The sequence below is a fragment of the Clupea harengus genome, chromosome 11 (assembly GCF_900700415.2).
Source record: "Clupea harengus chromosome 11, Ch_v2.0.2, whole genome shotgun sequence".
NCBI classification, from domain to species: Eukaryota; Metazoa; Chordata; class Actinopteri; order Clupeiformes; family Clupeidae; genus Clupea; species Clupea harengus.
Genome location: NC_045162.1, coordinates 15,302,495 through 15,318,001, shown reverse-complemented (window position 1 = coordinate 15,318,001; position 15,507 = coordinate 15,302,495). Strand labels below are relative to the sequence as shown.

The following is a 15,507-nucleotide window of genomic DNA, read 5'->3' as shown; positions in this document are numbered from 1 at the left end:
AGAGAGTGATGTAGTGTGTGATGAATGCATATGGGCTTGTGTGTGTGCGCTCTTGTGTAGAACACATTTTATCAAGAGCTGCATCATAAAATTCCACAGCATCCACTGTTCCCTCTGCCTTTCCCGTGACTTCAAAGAGCAACAACATTCCCCCTCAGGAGGGGCTGACCCGCTCGCTCGCTCACGTTATTCCCTTTCCCAAAGGAGCCAAACAACAGATCCTCAGCCTCAACAACACCACCTTTCAGCTACGCAGGGACGAACGCTGATCCAAGTGTGCTCTCTGCGCTAACCTGCTAATGTCAAAGCCTCCTTTCAATGGCCTTTTTGTTAACACTGACACTTAAGCTAAATAAGGTTATTTGTTATAGGTTTAGGGCTTAGGGTCGCTGGGTTGATCACTAGTCACTAGTGCGATAAGTGAGGTTTGGGCAGGAGAGGTGAGAGTAAGGTGCAGAGTTAGCTTAGTTGAAAACTGACAAACAAATGGGAGTTAGGGCTAGTTGACAGGTGATTCACTGCCTGTACAGCATCTTCAAAAGGCTACTCAAACACAGTGTTACATGAAGTTCAGTGGTGGGGTCACAGTGATGTCTACGTATGTGTTGTCCTGTATACGCTTGAGCGTGTGTGTGCATCTGAATGTGTGTGTGTGTGTGTGTGTGTTGTCCTGTGTGCACCGGAGTGTGTGTGTGTGTGTGTGTGTGTGCGTATATTGTCCTGTGTGCACCAGAGTGTGTGCACGCATAAGAAGTAGAACACTCACCGCAGTGTGTGTTGGCGTCCTGAGGTGTGTTCTCCACCGTTAGGGTCTGGCCCATGCTCCTGCCCCCCTAGGGCCCCAGCGTGTGTGTGTGACACTGCCCAGAGTAGCGTGTGCCGCCCAGGGCAAACACACACCCTGCCCAGACCCACCTGCCTTCCGCTCCCTAGTGTCTGGATCTAGTCTTCCACAGGCTTTAGACACAGTCTAGTCCGCAGTCAACGTCTCCCACTAGCTCCTCTCTCACTGTTTCTCACAGTATCCGTTTTCCCCTTCTTTTGCCTACGGTGCCTCTCTCTCTCTCTCTCTCTCTCTCCAACCTTACCTCCCTCCTTCTCATTATCTCCTCCCTCTCTTATTCTCCTCCCCTGATTTACCCCCCACCCACCCTCCCTCCCTGGCTCACTAACGTATACTGACCCTCCCTCTCAGTTCATATGTAAGCCAGCAGATTTGAGCTGCCACAGATGGATGCCAATCATTCCAGCGGGCAAAGGTTAAAGTATGCGTGTGTGTGTGTGACTGAGTGTGTGTGTGTGTGTGTGTGTGTGTGTGAGGGTTTGAGAAGGAGGAAGCAATGAGAAAGTGAAGGGGAGAGGGTGAGAGAGACAGAGAGAGAGAAAGGGTGAGAGCAATAGAGAGAGAGGCTGAGAGAGAGAGAGAATGAGAGAAAGCAAGAGATTAAGAGGCTGCTCTGTGTGTGGGGAGGGGAGTGTGGAGGGAGGTGCCAAACTTTAATTAGGCCAGTGTGAATGAGTGTGTGTGTGTGTGTGTGTGTGTGTGTGCGACAGATGAGTATGTGTTTGTGATAAGCGCGTGTGTGGAGGGGCGGAGAAGAGGAGGAAATGACATCATATCTCAATGATCTCCCCATCACACACACGCACAGACACACCACCATAAATCACAAGCACCACAGACACACAAGCGCTGCAGTGACATCGCTCTCATAGTCTGATACTTTACAGGCATGACTCGCGGTCAAAGCCAACCCACTCTTCCCCCTCTGCAGCATCTCCAGAAGAGTTCCCCTCCCTGTCTCGGAGACGGTCCCAAAACAAGCCACCAAGCCTATACACAAACACCAGTCACACACAGTTACTAGCGTGACAATAAGCATGACCTCCTGCAGGGAAACTATGGGGGCCTGTGTTCATCGGGACACTGCTCTCACTGCCCCCTGGGGGTCAGAACGGGTAACACACTCGTGTGTTCGGACATGGCAATCAGCCACTGGAATGCCTGGCATGTGGATCCAGCCTGAACTGATAATAAGCCCGGGTGGGGGGGGGGGGGGGGGGGGGCCTCGGGACACGTGGGGCCTCCACTGACTGGACACTGAGTCCCACGTGGCCTAGGGGCTGCTCCCCCCTCATCTCCTCACACAAATGCTTTAAAGAGTTAATGTTATGTGACTGCATCCACTTCAGCAACGCGCCCGGTTAGGGAGACTAGTGGTAGAAAAGGCTGATGAAAGCTGTAGATGAATGCACTGAGTACGGGATACAGAGGCCACAAAACCACACATGGTGTGACTACACACAGGATTAAAGTGGTATGGGATGAGAAGAGACAGACAGGCAGAGAGAGAGAGAGCGAGAGAGACAGGCAGAGAGAGAGAGAGACAGGTAGAGATAGAGAGAGAGAGAGAGACAGGCAAAGACAACAGACAGAAGGAAGAAAAGAAGAGAGTCATGGCACAGCTAGAGAGATGAAAGAAAAAGGGAGACAGTTTGGCAGAGCTGATCAAGTAAGAGAAGTGAGATCATAATGAAGTTCCGACGAAAGATCTGGAGCACACAGACAGTGTGGTTATTTTTAACACTTTCAACAAATAACTTGACACTCACATCAGACAAATCATATCGGCACAAATTAAAAATGCAAAACACTCCCCACTGCAGTGTAGAAGACGCAGAACTACTAAGCTCTGAAAGATATGCAGTCATACAACACACACACACACACTTGAATGGCCAGCAGAAAATCATACACACATATTCTATTCTATTCTATTTTGCACGCCTTCAAGCTCTCTTGATGGAAAGACACTTTTATGTGAGCGGGAAAAAAAAACTTGAGTTGATTTCAGGAACAGAAACAATGAGTGTGTTAACCTGGTGTTCCTGTTCTCATTTCAAACTTCTGTCTTTATGTAACAGCCTTTGATCTCCATCTGACGTGAGGGAACACACCCATGGAGCCATGCAACCACTCAACCATAAAGCCAATGTACAAAAAAAACTATACCAAAAAAACAATAACAAAATCACAACATAAACACTGGCCCTTGATCAGTATACTACCACTGAGCGCAAGAATCTGTGCCTCACAAACCTCGGAGTGCTCCTCACGAGGCCAGTGCTCGAGAGACGTGTTATGAGCTGCTCCAACCTACTTCGCAGATGGACGGTGAGCACAAAACAGCGAGCTGGAGTGTCTGACAGTTTCTACTTGCTGCATTCATACACAAAAGAGGATGTGACTGAGCACAACAGAGACCCCTCTCTTGACACACAGCTGAGGGGTGTTTGCCTCTGGGAGGTCGAGGTCAAGGTGTGTGTGTGTGTGTGTGTGTGTGTGTGTGTGTGTGTGTGTGTGTGTGTGTGTGTGTGTGTGCACGAGGGGCTGTTATCTAGACTCCAGCACACACAGTGGGATTAGCTCAGCTCTCGGAGAGCACAGAGGAGAGAGAGGAGAGGGGCTGAGGCTCAGAGGGGGAGAGAGAGATAGAGGGGGAGAGAGGGGGTAGGGAGAGAGAGCTCACAATAATGGACAGAAGGTAAGAGGAAAAGAGAAAGAGAGAGGGAGAGAGAGAGAGAGGTAGAGAGAGAGACAGAGACAGACCAAGATAAAAAAGGCTTCCACTGCACTAGAGACTAGGGCTGAACGATTTGGGAAAATAATCTAATTGCGATTTTTCACCAAAATATTGCGATTGCGATTTAATATGCGATTTTTTTTTGTATCCTCTTTTTTCCCCCAACAAAACGTAATGAATGATTTAAATAGGACCAACACAATATTAGATACATTTAGTGTAAAATATTCTTTCCCACATTTTACATTTTTATTTAACTGCTCATTACAGAAACAAGAACAACAAATCGTTTTTTTTTTTTTAGACCACGTTTTTTAATCGCGAACGTTGCGGTTAGAAAATCGCGTTCTATCATATCGCGATTAAATCGCAAATGCAATTAATCGTTCAGCCCTACTAGAGACTGAGTAGAAATCCCCCAGCCCAAAAGGGGAGTGATGTAAAACAAGAGAAAGGAGGAGAGAGAAGAGAAGAGCAGACACAGGAGAAGCCTATTCACCCAGTCATGTTTCATAACTACTGCTGGCCATGATCCCAGCGCGCGCGCACGCACGCACACACACACACACACACACACACACACACACACACACACACACACACACACACACACACACACACACACACACACACACACACACACACACACACACACACACACACACACAAAAAACATCCTTCTGTACACCTCCACAACTTCCTTCCTCCTCCTTCCTTCCTCCTCCTCCTCCGGCCATCACATCAGGCTACATTCATGCCTGAACCAGTCACTTATACCAACATTCGACATTAGGCGCTTCCCGCAATCATATTAGGCATTTTCAGACCAGAGGAACTTTTTCCATAGTTCTTTCTGTTGGAGGAAGTACCCCCTTTTGTGTGTGTGTGTGTGTGTGTGTGTGTGTGTCCCACTGCACAAACTGGGGTGTATCATAGTTCTTAGAATGCCATTTTGAGGGACTTTTTTTTTGCTCTTACTTCAGGGTAGGTACTCTCCCAGAACAAGAGGAACCATTAGTGAGGTAACCGCACGGTGATTGGTCCAGATGTAAGCGCACATTGATTGGTCGAACACCTGAGCCACTGCAGCACCGGACTTTATCTAAATGCGATGGAGTGATGTTGCTATACCAACCGTTGGCCGGTTTACATCACTTCAGTATCCCTACTGGTGGTGCAAATGCAAACAGAAAAAAGCACTTGAAGGTACGTAGTTCTCAGAGGAGATCTCCAGTGGGTAGTTCCTCTCAATGAGTCCCTAGAACTGTTTGGTCCAAAAGCACCTATTGTCTCAAAGGGAACCATATGACAGAAGCATAATATCTAAGCAAGGTCACTTGCATACTCATGTAAAACAAGCAGCATTATTAAAAATGCTTGTATTTAGATTTTGGCCAGAGACATCAAGAGACATCACTAATTCATAGCTTCTCATTTGTAAATGAAAGTTATGTTGACCTTTTATTTGACCTTACCAATTGACCTTTTGTGCGTATAACTGAGCATCACGCCATGATAGTGCTTTAAGCTGTGAGGGGGGCAACTGATCACACTTTATTTGGATGGTCCCCTATAGATCCCTATCTACAGATGCTGAGATTATAAACAAACTATCTGCTCAAACTCCATTATACCAGTGAACCATTATAAAGACTGAAGATCTTAATTAGTATATTTTGGTAATTGTATGAATGAATTCTGCACACACACACACACACACACACACACACACACACAGAGCTATATCAATATATATATACATTTATGTATATGTGTGTGTGTGTGTGTGTGTGTGTGTGTGTGTGTGTGTGTGTGTGTATGTGTATGTACAGACGTGGACAAAATTGTTGGTACCCTTCCGTTAAAGAAAAAAAAACCACAATGGTCACTGAAATAACTTGAAACTGACAAGCTCCAGTTTTGTCTCATCTTTCCAAAGGACATTCTCCCAGAAGCCCTGTGGCTTGTCAATATGCATTTTGGCAAATTCCAGTCTCGCTTTTATATGATTTGCTTTCAACCAACAGTGGTGTCCTCCTCGGTCGACTTTGGCTCAAACAGCGACGTATGGTGCGATCTGACACTGATGTACCTTGACCTTGGAGTTCACCTCTAATCTCGTTGGAAGTTGTTCTGGGCTCTTTGGTTACCATTCGTATTATCCGTCTCTTCAATTTGTCATCAATTTTCCTCTTGCGGCCACATCCAGGGAGGTTGGCTACAGTCCCCTGGACCTTAAACTTCTAAATAATATGTGCAACTGTAGTCACAGGAATATCAAGGTGCTTGGAGATGGTCTTATAGCCTTTACCTTTAACATGCTTGTCTATAATTTTCTTTCTAATCTCCTGAGACAACTCTGTCCTTAGCTTTCTGTGGTCCATGTTCAGTGTGGTACACATCCTGATACCAAACACCACAGTGACTACTTTTCACCCTTTAAAAAGGCAGACTGACTGATTACAAGTTTGAAGACACCTGTAATGCTAATTAAAGGACACACCTTAGTTTAACATGTCCCTATGGTCAAATTATTTTCAATCTTTTCTAGGGGTACCATCATTTTTGTCCAGGCCAGTTTGATTCGTTTATTTTTTTTAATTATTCTGTTGAACCACAATTCAAAAGCAATGTCTGATTTTCATTAGTTAATTTTCAGTACATTTGTATTTATTATTACTTTTGTCAGTTTCAAGTTATTTCAGTGACCATTGTGGCTTTTTCTTCCTTTAGCGGAAGGGTACCAACAATTTTGTCCACGTCTGTATGTATGTACGCTTATTTATTCTCCTATTTACTCGTTTACATAATCTGTAGTTCTTCATATTCATATACTCTATAAAGGTTTAAAGGTAAATATAGTCTGGGATACAGTATCGGCACTACACTATCCATAAGCACTGTGAAGATCATGTGAATCTTATGTGATCATATGTGTCACTGTGAATCAACTACTCTGTAGGAGAGAACAAATAATTCTTGTCTGTAACAACTGACTCCTCTCTTCCAATGATACCATTAAATCTGACACAGAAACCATAACTCTCATGGTAATCGTGATCTTTGATGTTTCTCCTTTCCAAAAATAATAAGAACAATAACAACAACAACAACAATAATAATGACAATAATAATAATCATCATCATCTACACAACCTAAGCAGACAGCTGGGTGTGACCTAGCCTCTGGTTCTTGCAGACTGAGAGCAGAGAGAGGGGAGTGGATCTCTGGAGGACAGCAGGGTTTAGGCCCGCCTTCGTCTCCTCTATGGCCCAGTTAGAAGCTCCTCTGCTGGGGCACGCTTCCAAAGAGGGCCTGGTGCTTCACAGCCACTCCAAAACCTGCTCATGTGACCCAGAAAATGGGCTAAACTGAACCTTCTGCTCCAGGAGGCGGAAGTGTGGGTGTACACACACATTCGCACACACACACACACACACACACACACATTCTTTTTCTCACACACACACACACACACACCTCAGAGGGTGTCATCTTCAGCTGCAACCCACAGACAAAGCCCAACGTCCAGTCCTAGTGAAGGGTATGTTACTGCAGTAGGAGGACTTGAGATGAAGGTGCTTTTCTCCGCATCGTCTTATCTTTCTTCTGGGCTCTAAAGCAGCCAGAGATGAACAAATTGGTTTGCGACCCTTATCAGGCTTGCTTAGCCTACCTGTTCAATCTCAACTCGGAATGCCTGTGGGAGAGGGGAGGGGAGAGAGAGATCAAAAAACACTGGAGAGAAACAGAGAGCGATAGAGAAAGAGAGAAACAGAGAGACAGAGAGAGAGAGAGAGAGAGAGAGAGAGAGTTGTCTGAGAAGATGCAATGTCCTGAGGACTGAAAGCGAATTACAATCATGTCTCTAAGGAGAGCTTATCTCCATCAGGGTTTTATCACAGTAATTAACCCAAAGACCCCTTAAACTAAAACAACCGGAACAGTGGCAACTAAACTAAACAACTAAACTCACAGCACAGCAGTTCTGACACCAGTAGTCACGCAAGGTCAAATGGTCACGCTAACGACTGCTGGATCACGCCAACAGATCAGTCAACCAGCACAAATGCGGTGTCCACCATTATGCAACCTAGGCCTGTTCGGCCACAGTTTGACAAAAGCATGTATGCTAACACACACACACATTGATCTTTTAGTGGAAACAAAGCACAAATACAAACCCAAACAATATCTGATGACAACAGTGACAAGTGCTAAACCTATTTCACACACACACATACGCACCCAACACACACACACACACACACACTACAGGCTGCACTCATTGTTCTCTATCCAGTGCTTTCCAGGAAAGGTGCAGGATAACGCTGTGATGTCGGTGTGATGTCGGTGTACACACACACACACACACACACACACACACACACACACACACAAAAGCAGAAATGCAACTCAAATAGGTAGAATTTAAAGCAGCAATAAGTAGTTCTGATCCAAAACTAGCAAGCTAACTAACTCAAATTCATGCGAAAAAAACTTGCAAACACCACCAACAGCCAAGTTGGGACTGATAAAAGCTTGCCAACACACTAACTGGTGTCTTTTGGCAGTATAGCTGGCAATGTCATGAATGTGAAAGCTTTTCTTCCCTTTTTGCAGGGTGTTCCAGCCCGGAACACAGAACTACATAGTGTATATCCTGGATGGCTAGTGGGAAAGACACAGGTGTTTATCTGTCCTTCACATGACCATATGCTATAAAAATGAATTTGAGGGTGGTACCAAAACTAGTTGCCTATAAAAACATACCTCAAAAAGTGTCAAATGGTTGCTTTAAGCCCTTCCTTGCTATATTGAGACTGGTAAGAGACCACTCTAAGGTCAGCTATTCTTTACTGTCCACCGGTACTCTGTGAGTGACCAACACACCTTTAAAATACCTCCAACTGAAATCTTTAGAAATTAAAATAGAAAAGCCTTTATTGTCATTGTATTTGCATACAACGAAATTTGGAGCGCTGCTCTTGTTGGTGCGACGAGGGACAACATATAACACAACAACAACATTCCAACAACATATAACACAAATAGCTAAAAATAGTACAAATAGCTAAAAACAATATATATGTTAAGATCTTTCACCATTTGTCCATTGAGAAATGTTTGGACACCTCCACAGGCCTTTATATACAGAGCATGAACACTCAGAGAAGTAGCAAACATAAATATATCATCTGAGGCAGTAGAAATCACCCCCTGCACTGAAAATCCATTCATCCATCCCTGTTCCAATCATGCATGATTGAAATCCGTATCATTATAATGCTCTTAGCTAAATTGGGCACATGCAGCTAATCAAGATTGGCACTTGTGAGTTCAGTCAGGTATGCGGAGCAGGGAAAGATGGTTAGCATGTTGAAAAGGGCACGAGGCTGAGGAGGAGGGCAGAGGCAGAGGGAGAGGGAGAGACAGAGGCAGAGGCAGGGCTCCGCATCTCCGGACTAGACTGACTGTGAAGTCAAGTGTGGCCTTGCAGTGGGGCCTTTGGGTGGCTCTGGGTACATTTAGGAAAGACTGACAAACGGTAACAATGACGGCCACAAGCACAGCTCAGGGTCAGGATGTGGACACAGGACATAGTTAGAGCCGTATCCATTCAGCACAGATATGTAGACGGAGTGGGCGGCAGAGACATTCCTCCCAGGGCCTCTTACGGCTGCAGGGGACAGACGGCTGAGCACTGGGTGTGTGACCACAAGGGTGATGGATGAATCACTCTCCTTTCATTTATCAGATTGTATCTCTGTTTGTTTAGCTTTTCATTCGCTCACTCAGTCCATATATGGGAATCTGTCCATCCGTTTAATCAACACACTCACTCGTTCAATCAGCCATCCACTCACTCTGTCCCTCACTCTAAAAGATGAATGACGCAGCGCCCCCAACACACCGCATAACGCTGGCGAGAGAGAGACTGAGGCCCCCATTCATCTACTCAAACACACACACACACACACACACACACACACACACACACACACAATGGACAAGACAGACAACACGTTGGCCCCATCCAAATCACAGAGGACAGAGTTCATTCATTCAGTTCCCTACTATTTCACTCGCCGTGTCCCTGACTCTGTGCAAGATCAGCAGCACTGCACACATTTAGAGGAGAGGAAGAGGGAGATACAATCAAGAGATAGACAGAGATAGAGAGAAAGGAAGAAAAGAGAGAGAGAGAGGGAGAGCAAGAGAGAAATATGGGAAATACTCACCACGATTTTCCATCACAGAGCCTGACATGCAACGACAAGATGATCCTGGAAGACAGAGAGAGAGACGAGGAGATCAACAAGAGATGCCCAGTGTTCCCTGATACTAGTTCGCCTAGTCCTCAAAGTCTAACCTAAAATGAAGCCCTTCACCAGCGGGCCAGTCTTTTAGATATGGATAATTAGACATGTGCTGACCTTTAGAAATGAACTGTGCTGTAAGACACACTCCACTTCAAATGCATATTTACAAATGGGCAGGTGGACATTCAGGAGGAAAAAGAAGAGCTGTGTGTGTGTGTCTGTCTGTCTGTGTGTGTGTGTGTGTGTGTGTGTGTGTGTGTGTGTGTGTGTGTGTGTGTGTGTATGTGCGTGCGCGTAGGTGTGTACCGCAGTTCGGGCTTACACTGTTGAAGGTCATTGGCCTTGTGAGATGGAGGTTTCCATCGATGCCTTTGTCATCTCTTTGAATAGGTGAATATGTGTGTGTGTGAGTGAATGTATGTGTGTGTGTGTGTGTGTGTGTGTGTGTGTGTGTGTGTGTGTGTGTGTGTGTGTGTGTGTGTGTGTGTGTGTGTGTGTGTGTGTATGTGTATGTGTATGTGTGTGTTAGGCTGCACGCTGGTGATGTCACGTCTTCTTTAAACAGGCCAATCTGTCAGAAGAAAAGAAAAAAAACACATTCGGTCAATTCGACCTGTCCTCACACACACACACACACACACTGAAATCAAATCCTGGCAAAGGGCTCCTGTCTATGAACTCACACTCACTCACCTTCCCTCCTTTAAAAAAACCCACTTCAGGCCACTTTGAGGGGTAAGCCATACTGCCTCACTTGCAATGCATTTCTGCAACGACCCTGTCAGAGAGCAGAGCTCTCTGGGCCTGTTTTAAGAGCTACACTTCTCACTGTAATTGAAACAGAAACACCTACTGGAGTGAAGCACTACATAAACTCATGAGAGAGTATTATCTGCATTATGCTGCCTGAGTACTGCTGCCTGACAGACTGAGTGGGAGACAATGAGAGAGGGAGAGCGAAAATGAGATGATTATGATTAAGACCCCGAACCGAGATGACGTGCCAGGTTATAATAGACTTGGACTTGGACAGGAAGAGAGAGTAAGAGACAGACTGAGAGAGAGAGAGAGAGAGAGAGAGAGAGAGAGAGAGAGAAAATAACAAGACAGATAGAGAAATGGATATATATATATATATATATAAATAATGAGAGAAAGAGAGAGAGAGACGGAAACAGTGTGAGAGAGAGTGAGAGAAATAGAAACAGAGAGGTAACATAAATGAAGAGGTGGAGAGAGGTAGAAAGTGACAGATGGAAGGAGAGACGGAGAGAGATGGAGGGATGCGAGGGATCGATGACGCTGGAGGTGGGGAGAGAGGAATGCTAGTGAACCGGTCCCGAGGCCCTGCTGGGATCGATCGGCCTCCGAGCCACGGCAGAGCGACAGCTCCTCCCTCACTCCTAATCACAGCTCAGAGCGCTGGGGGGAGGGGCAGCGAAGAAGAGAAGAGAGGCAGGCACACACACGCGCACACACACGCACACGCACGCGCACGCACGCACACACACACACACACACACACACACACACACACAGATTGAGAGGGAGTTAGATGTCTCCCCTTCTTCAGTTCAGCTTTTACGGTTTGTGTTTCTCTCAAATGCTTTGGCACTAGACTGCACCTGTATGTTCCATTGACTGTACCACAACAGCACACCTTAATCGACCTGAACTGCAATGCAATTGAATTCAACTTGGAAAGAATTCAGTTAGAGTTAGAAAGAGGCTAGAATAGAGGCAGGAGAAGAGAACAGAAGAGTAGTAGTAGATGTATTACTACCACACGCACACGCACACACACAGAACAGTAGTGGTATATTTATTACTATACAACACACACACACACACACACACACACACACACACACACGAGTAGTAGTAGATTTATTACGACATAGAACACGCACGCAGAAGAGTAGTAGTAGTAGATTTATTTATCCGGTCTTTCAATGCTGCTTTATTACTACACACAAAACAAAACAAAACAAAACAAAACACACACACACACACACACACACACACACACACACACACACACACACACACACACACACACAGTTATGGGATCACAGAGAAGAAGACATTAGCCTTCACGTTGAAAATAGGACATTTCCCATATTGTTCAGACACTGAAATATGCATGTGAATTCTTTTCAAGGTGTATCTAGGGGTGCATCTGTTGTTGTGCCTCGTGTTGACATCCTAACTCATTGTGAGAATGGAGGGGCGTGGGAGTGGGGCTGGGTTGCCAGACAACACTGTTGAGCCTTCTGGAGGTGTCGTGGGCCTCATTGAAACAATGATGAAGGAAGGTGCCCACTTGACAACCCCAGGGAAATGCTCACAAAAACATCTCTGATCTTTGTTGCTGTCTGTTGTTGTTGTTGTTGTTGTTGTTGTTAAGTATCAGTATGATGGTTGTAATGTACCCTGTTCTGCTACAATAAATAGGTTAGGTTGTTGGGTATTTGCACGTGGCAGTGAGAGGTTTAGCAGCTGTGAGACGTCCCTAACCAACTGCACAAGAACTTTAACATCTTGCCCTGTGTATAACTAAAAATACACCTCATTCTCTTCCATTAACAAACCTAACAAAGGTTTCTCAAAGGCGGAAAACTGTTTATTACATGGTTGGTTACATAGGTGATAACCTAAGAACATGGAATGATGCTATTCTGAAATTGATGGGTTGAATTCCCACCCACCCCCATGTTGCCCATCCTGCAGGAGATTCTTTAAGGAGACCTCTGTAGAACCATAGAACAGAGGCGTGGAACCAAGGAAACGAAGCACTGATGACTGCATCCTGGGCAGAGGGCCTGAGAGATAGGTGGGCACATCAGCCTCATCAGATCATCACATTATCTCCAGACAAACACACCCACCCACGCGAGCGTTTGGACAGATGTTGGTAATCCCACCGAGACAAGAGAACAGAGAGAGGAACAGTAACCGAGAGAGAGAGAGAGAGAAATAGAGGTAAAAAAAGAGAGTGACAGCAAGAGAGCAAGCAAGAGAGAGAGAGAAATAGAGGTAGAAAAGAAAGAGAGAGAGAGTGAGAGAGCAAGCAAGAGAGAAAGAGTGAGAGAGAGAGAGAAATAGAGGTAGAAATAGAGAGATAAACCTATTCGGTAAATGAGTGGCACTAAACCTTGGGAACAGTGTGTGAAGGCGTTAGCAGCCTATTTTAGTGCAGCTACCTCAAGCAGATCTGCCGTCACTGCACCTTTTTCAGGGACAGTGAAGGACAGGCAGTGTGTGTGTGTGTGTGTGTGCGTGTGTGCGTGTGTGCGTGTGTGTGCATACACACCTACATACAGACTCAAGGATGTGACATTTGAAGCGAGACAACTGCGCACATATGCATGATGTTTGCTGTTAAGCATGGTTTTGATTCTAGAAGTAGTCTATGGTGCACTGAAACACAGCCCATGAACCACCCCCCCACCCCCACCCACACCAACACCCGCCATCCATGGTGGCAAGGGGACAAATATTAACATATGACAGCTTTGTCACAGACTCCGGCCAAACCCTGAATTCTGCCACTTAAGGGTTAGCAGACTCTGGGCTGTCCGGTTCCATGTTAGGCTGGCACAGTATTGCCAGTGCGCTTCACATATTTGGGGTTTCTGACACCAGAATTATCCCAAAAAGCTAGCCGGCGCTGACCACACATATAAATCTCACTCTTGAGCTGTACCATTAACCTCCTTACACAGGAAAGCTGGAAATACTGGGAGTGATTGTGGGTTGGGAATAGGAGGAGAAGGGAGACGGGGGAAGGCAGAGAGCCAGAGACGGAGAGAGGGAGGGAGGGAGGGAAAGAGAGAGAGAGAGAGACAAACAGAAAGACAGACAAACAGACACACAGAGAGGGAGAGAGGGAGGGGAAAAGAGAGAGAGTAGAGAGACAAACAGACAGACAGACAAACAGACACACAGAGAGGGAGAGAGGGAGAAGGCAGGGAAAGATGCAGGGATGAGTGTTAACTCTTGAGACTGCCTGCCTTCCTCTTGCGGCTGTGATAAAGGGCAGAGAGCAAAGCCGCCAGGAGCAGCCGCCCCTCCAGAGGATTCGACTGCACATAACACCCCACTCTACACTACACTGCTGTAAGATGGGAGAGCCAAGGGACCCAGCGCTCACACCACACAGACACACAGACACACACACACACACAGAGAGAGAGGTGTGATCTGAGGGTGACTCAACCCCCACACAGTAAACAAAGATGCAGAATGTCACAGACACCCCGTCATCACGTGACGTCAAACCCGAAATAAAATCATAGTGCTTTGCTCCTTATGCTCGATGGCAAACAGCCCTCACAGAACCCTGCACAGCTCAAACACTCGAGCTGCTAAATAAACACGTTTAGCTGCTGCTCCACTGCTAACTTTGCCCCCTTCACTGCAGGTGAAGAACTTCAGCAGCGGGGTGAGCATCATCATAAGCAGCACAGTGAAACTGAAGCTGAGATGCTGCGGCTTTGAGGCTGATCTGTCTGGGGTGTAACGGCCTGTGGATGACCGCAGGAACATTGGAGGATGACGGACAGGCCATTCTGTTCTTCTGGCACGTGAGCAGAAGCAGAAGAAGCAGCCAGAGCCGGAGCTGGGCAGTGGCCTATGAGGAGGGAAGACTGAGAGAGAACCGAGAGGCAGGACGTTCGTAAGGCTGCTTAGCCTGACAACTTATCACGTAAACACCCACTCTAAAACACCACGGTCTTGAGCGTCACTGGTTGGATCTCGGTGAAATTTTGATCAAAGCAGCAGTCATAAATAGCGAGAGAAAATCTGAGCAGGTGACAGAAGCTGCAGCAAACGCCTCTCCGGATTAGAGTCTGTAAAGTACCCACGCTGCCAAAAAAACAAAACACGTTTGCTGTGACTGACACTTGGGAATAACTGAGAATCATGATGGCACAAAAAAACACTCAAGCTGTAAATGCTTGCACTAACAAAAAAATAAAAGAAACAAACAACAGATCCATAAAACATCACACTCAAAAGTTCTGCTTATTGCTGCAATAGCTGTTCCAGCATGCCACAGCTGTCAGTGGAAGATGGATGGAGAACAGACTCTGCACCCGTGTCAGTACCAGTTTGTTTCCATCAGTGAGCGGACTGTGAAAGCTACAAACTGCCATGTCATCCTGCTCCAGAACCTGCCACCTCACAAAAGTCTCACAATGCTCTCCTTTAGTTCAGGATTACAGACCTTTCAGTGCCCAGAATTCTTGCTCTACTTTAGGTTTCACCGAGTTCAGCAGGTTCTTGTTGTGATTAAGTCGTCACTGATTTCAGAAGGTTCAGCTCTTTCTCGTGGCCTCAGGACTCTCCATTGTGGAGCTTGACATTTCCACAGCCAGCCATCGGTGATGTCAACAATCAATGCTACAATCAATCGATCAATCTCCTGCTGTGACGTCACGGGTCTCTCCATCGTGTCATTGTGTCAACCCAGCAAAAACAGCATGGCAGAATAAGCCCAGACAAACTACACAGAGAGCAAAGAAGAACACGTTCACACTTTCATTTGCTTGGAGCACGGCGAGCTGAGATCTGTTCTTGTTAAGTGTGTGTGTCG

General features: G+C 46.0%; 1 protein-coding gene across 5 annotated transcripts in view; it reads right to left on the bottom strand.

The window, feature by feature from the left end:
* phactr4b (phosphatase and actin regulator 4b) overlaps nt 1-15,507 on the bottom strand; it is a 53,319-nt gene that overhangs the window by 30,632 nt on the left and 7,180 nt on the right. For 3 of the 5 annotated variants that reach the window (XM_031575665.2, XM_031575666.2, XM_031575667.2), the window contains exons 2-3: nt 10,231-10,479; nt 9,828-9,872 (exon numbers count right to left, since the gene is read on the bottom strand). In XM_031575665.2, the coding sequence (XP_031431525.1) occupies nt 9,828-9,855 (28 nt within the window). In that variant the 5' untranslated portion in view covers nt 9,856-9,872; nt 10,231-10,479. Of the gene's footprint in view, nt 1-766; nt 1,122-9,827; nt 9,873-10,230; nt 10,480-15,507 lie in introns of those variants that run through there. The other 2 variants (XM_031575663.2, XM_031575668.2) reach the window with 2 other exon arrangements.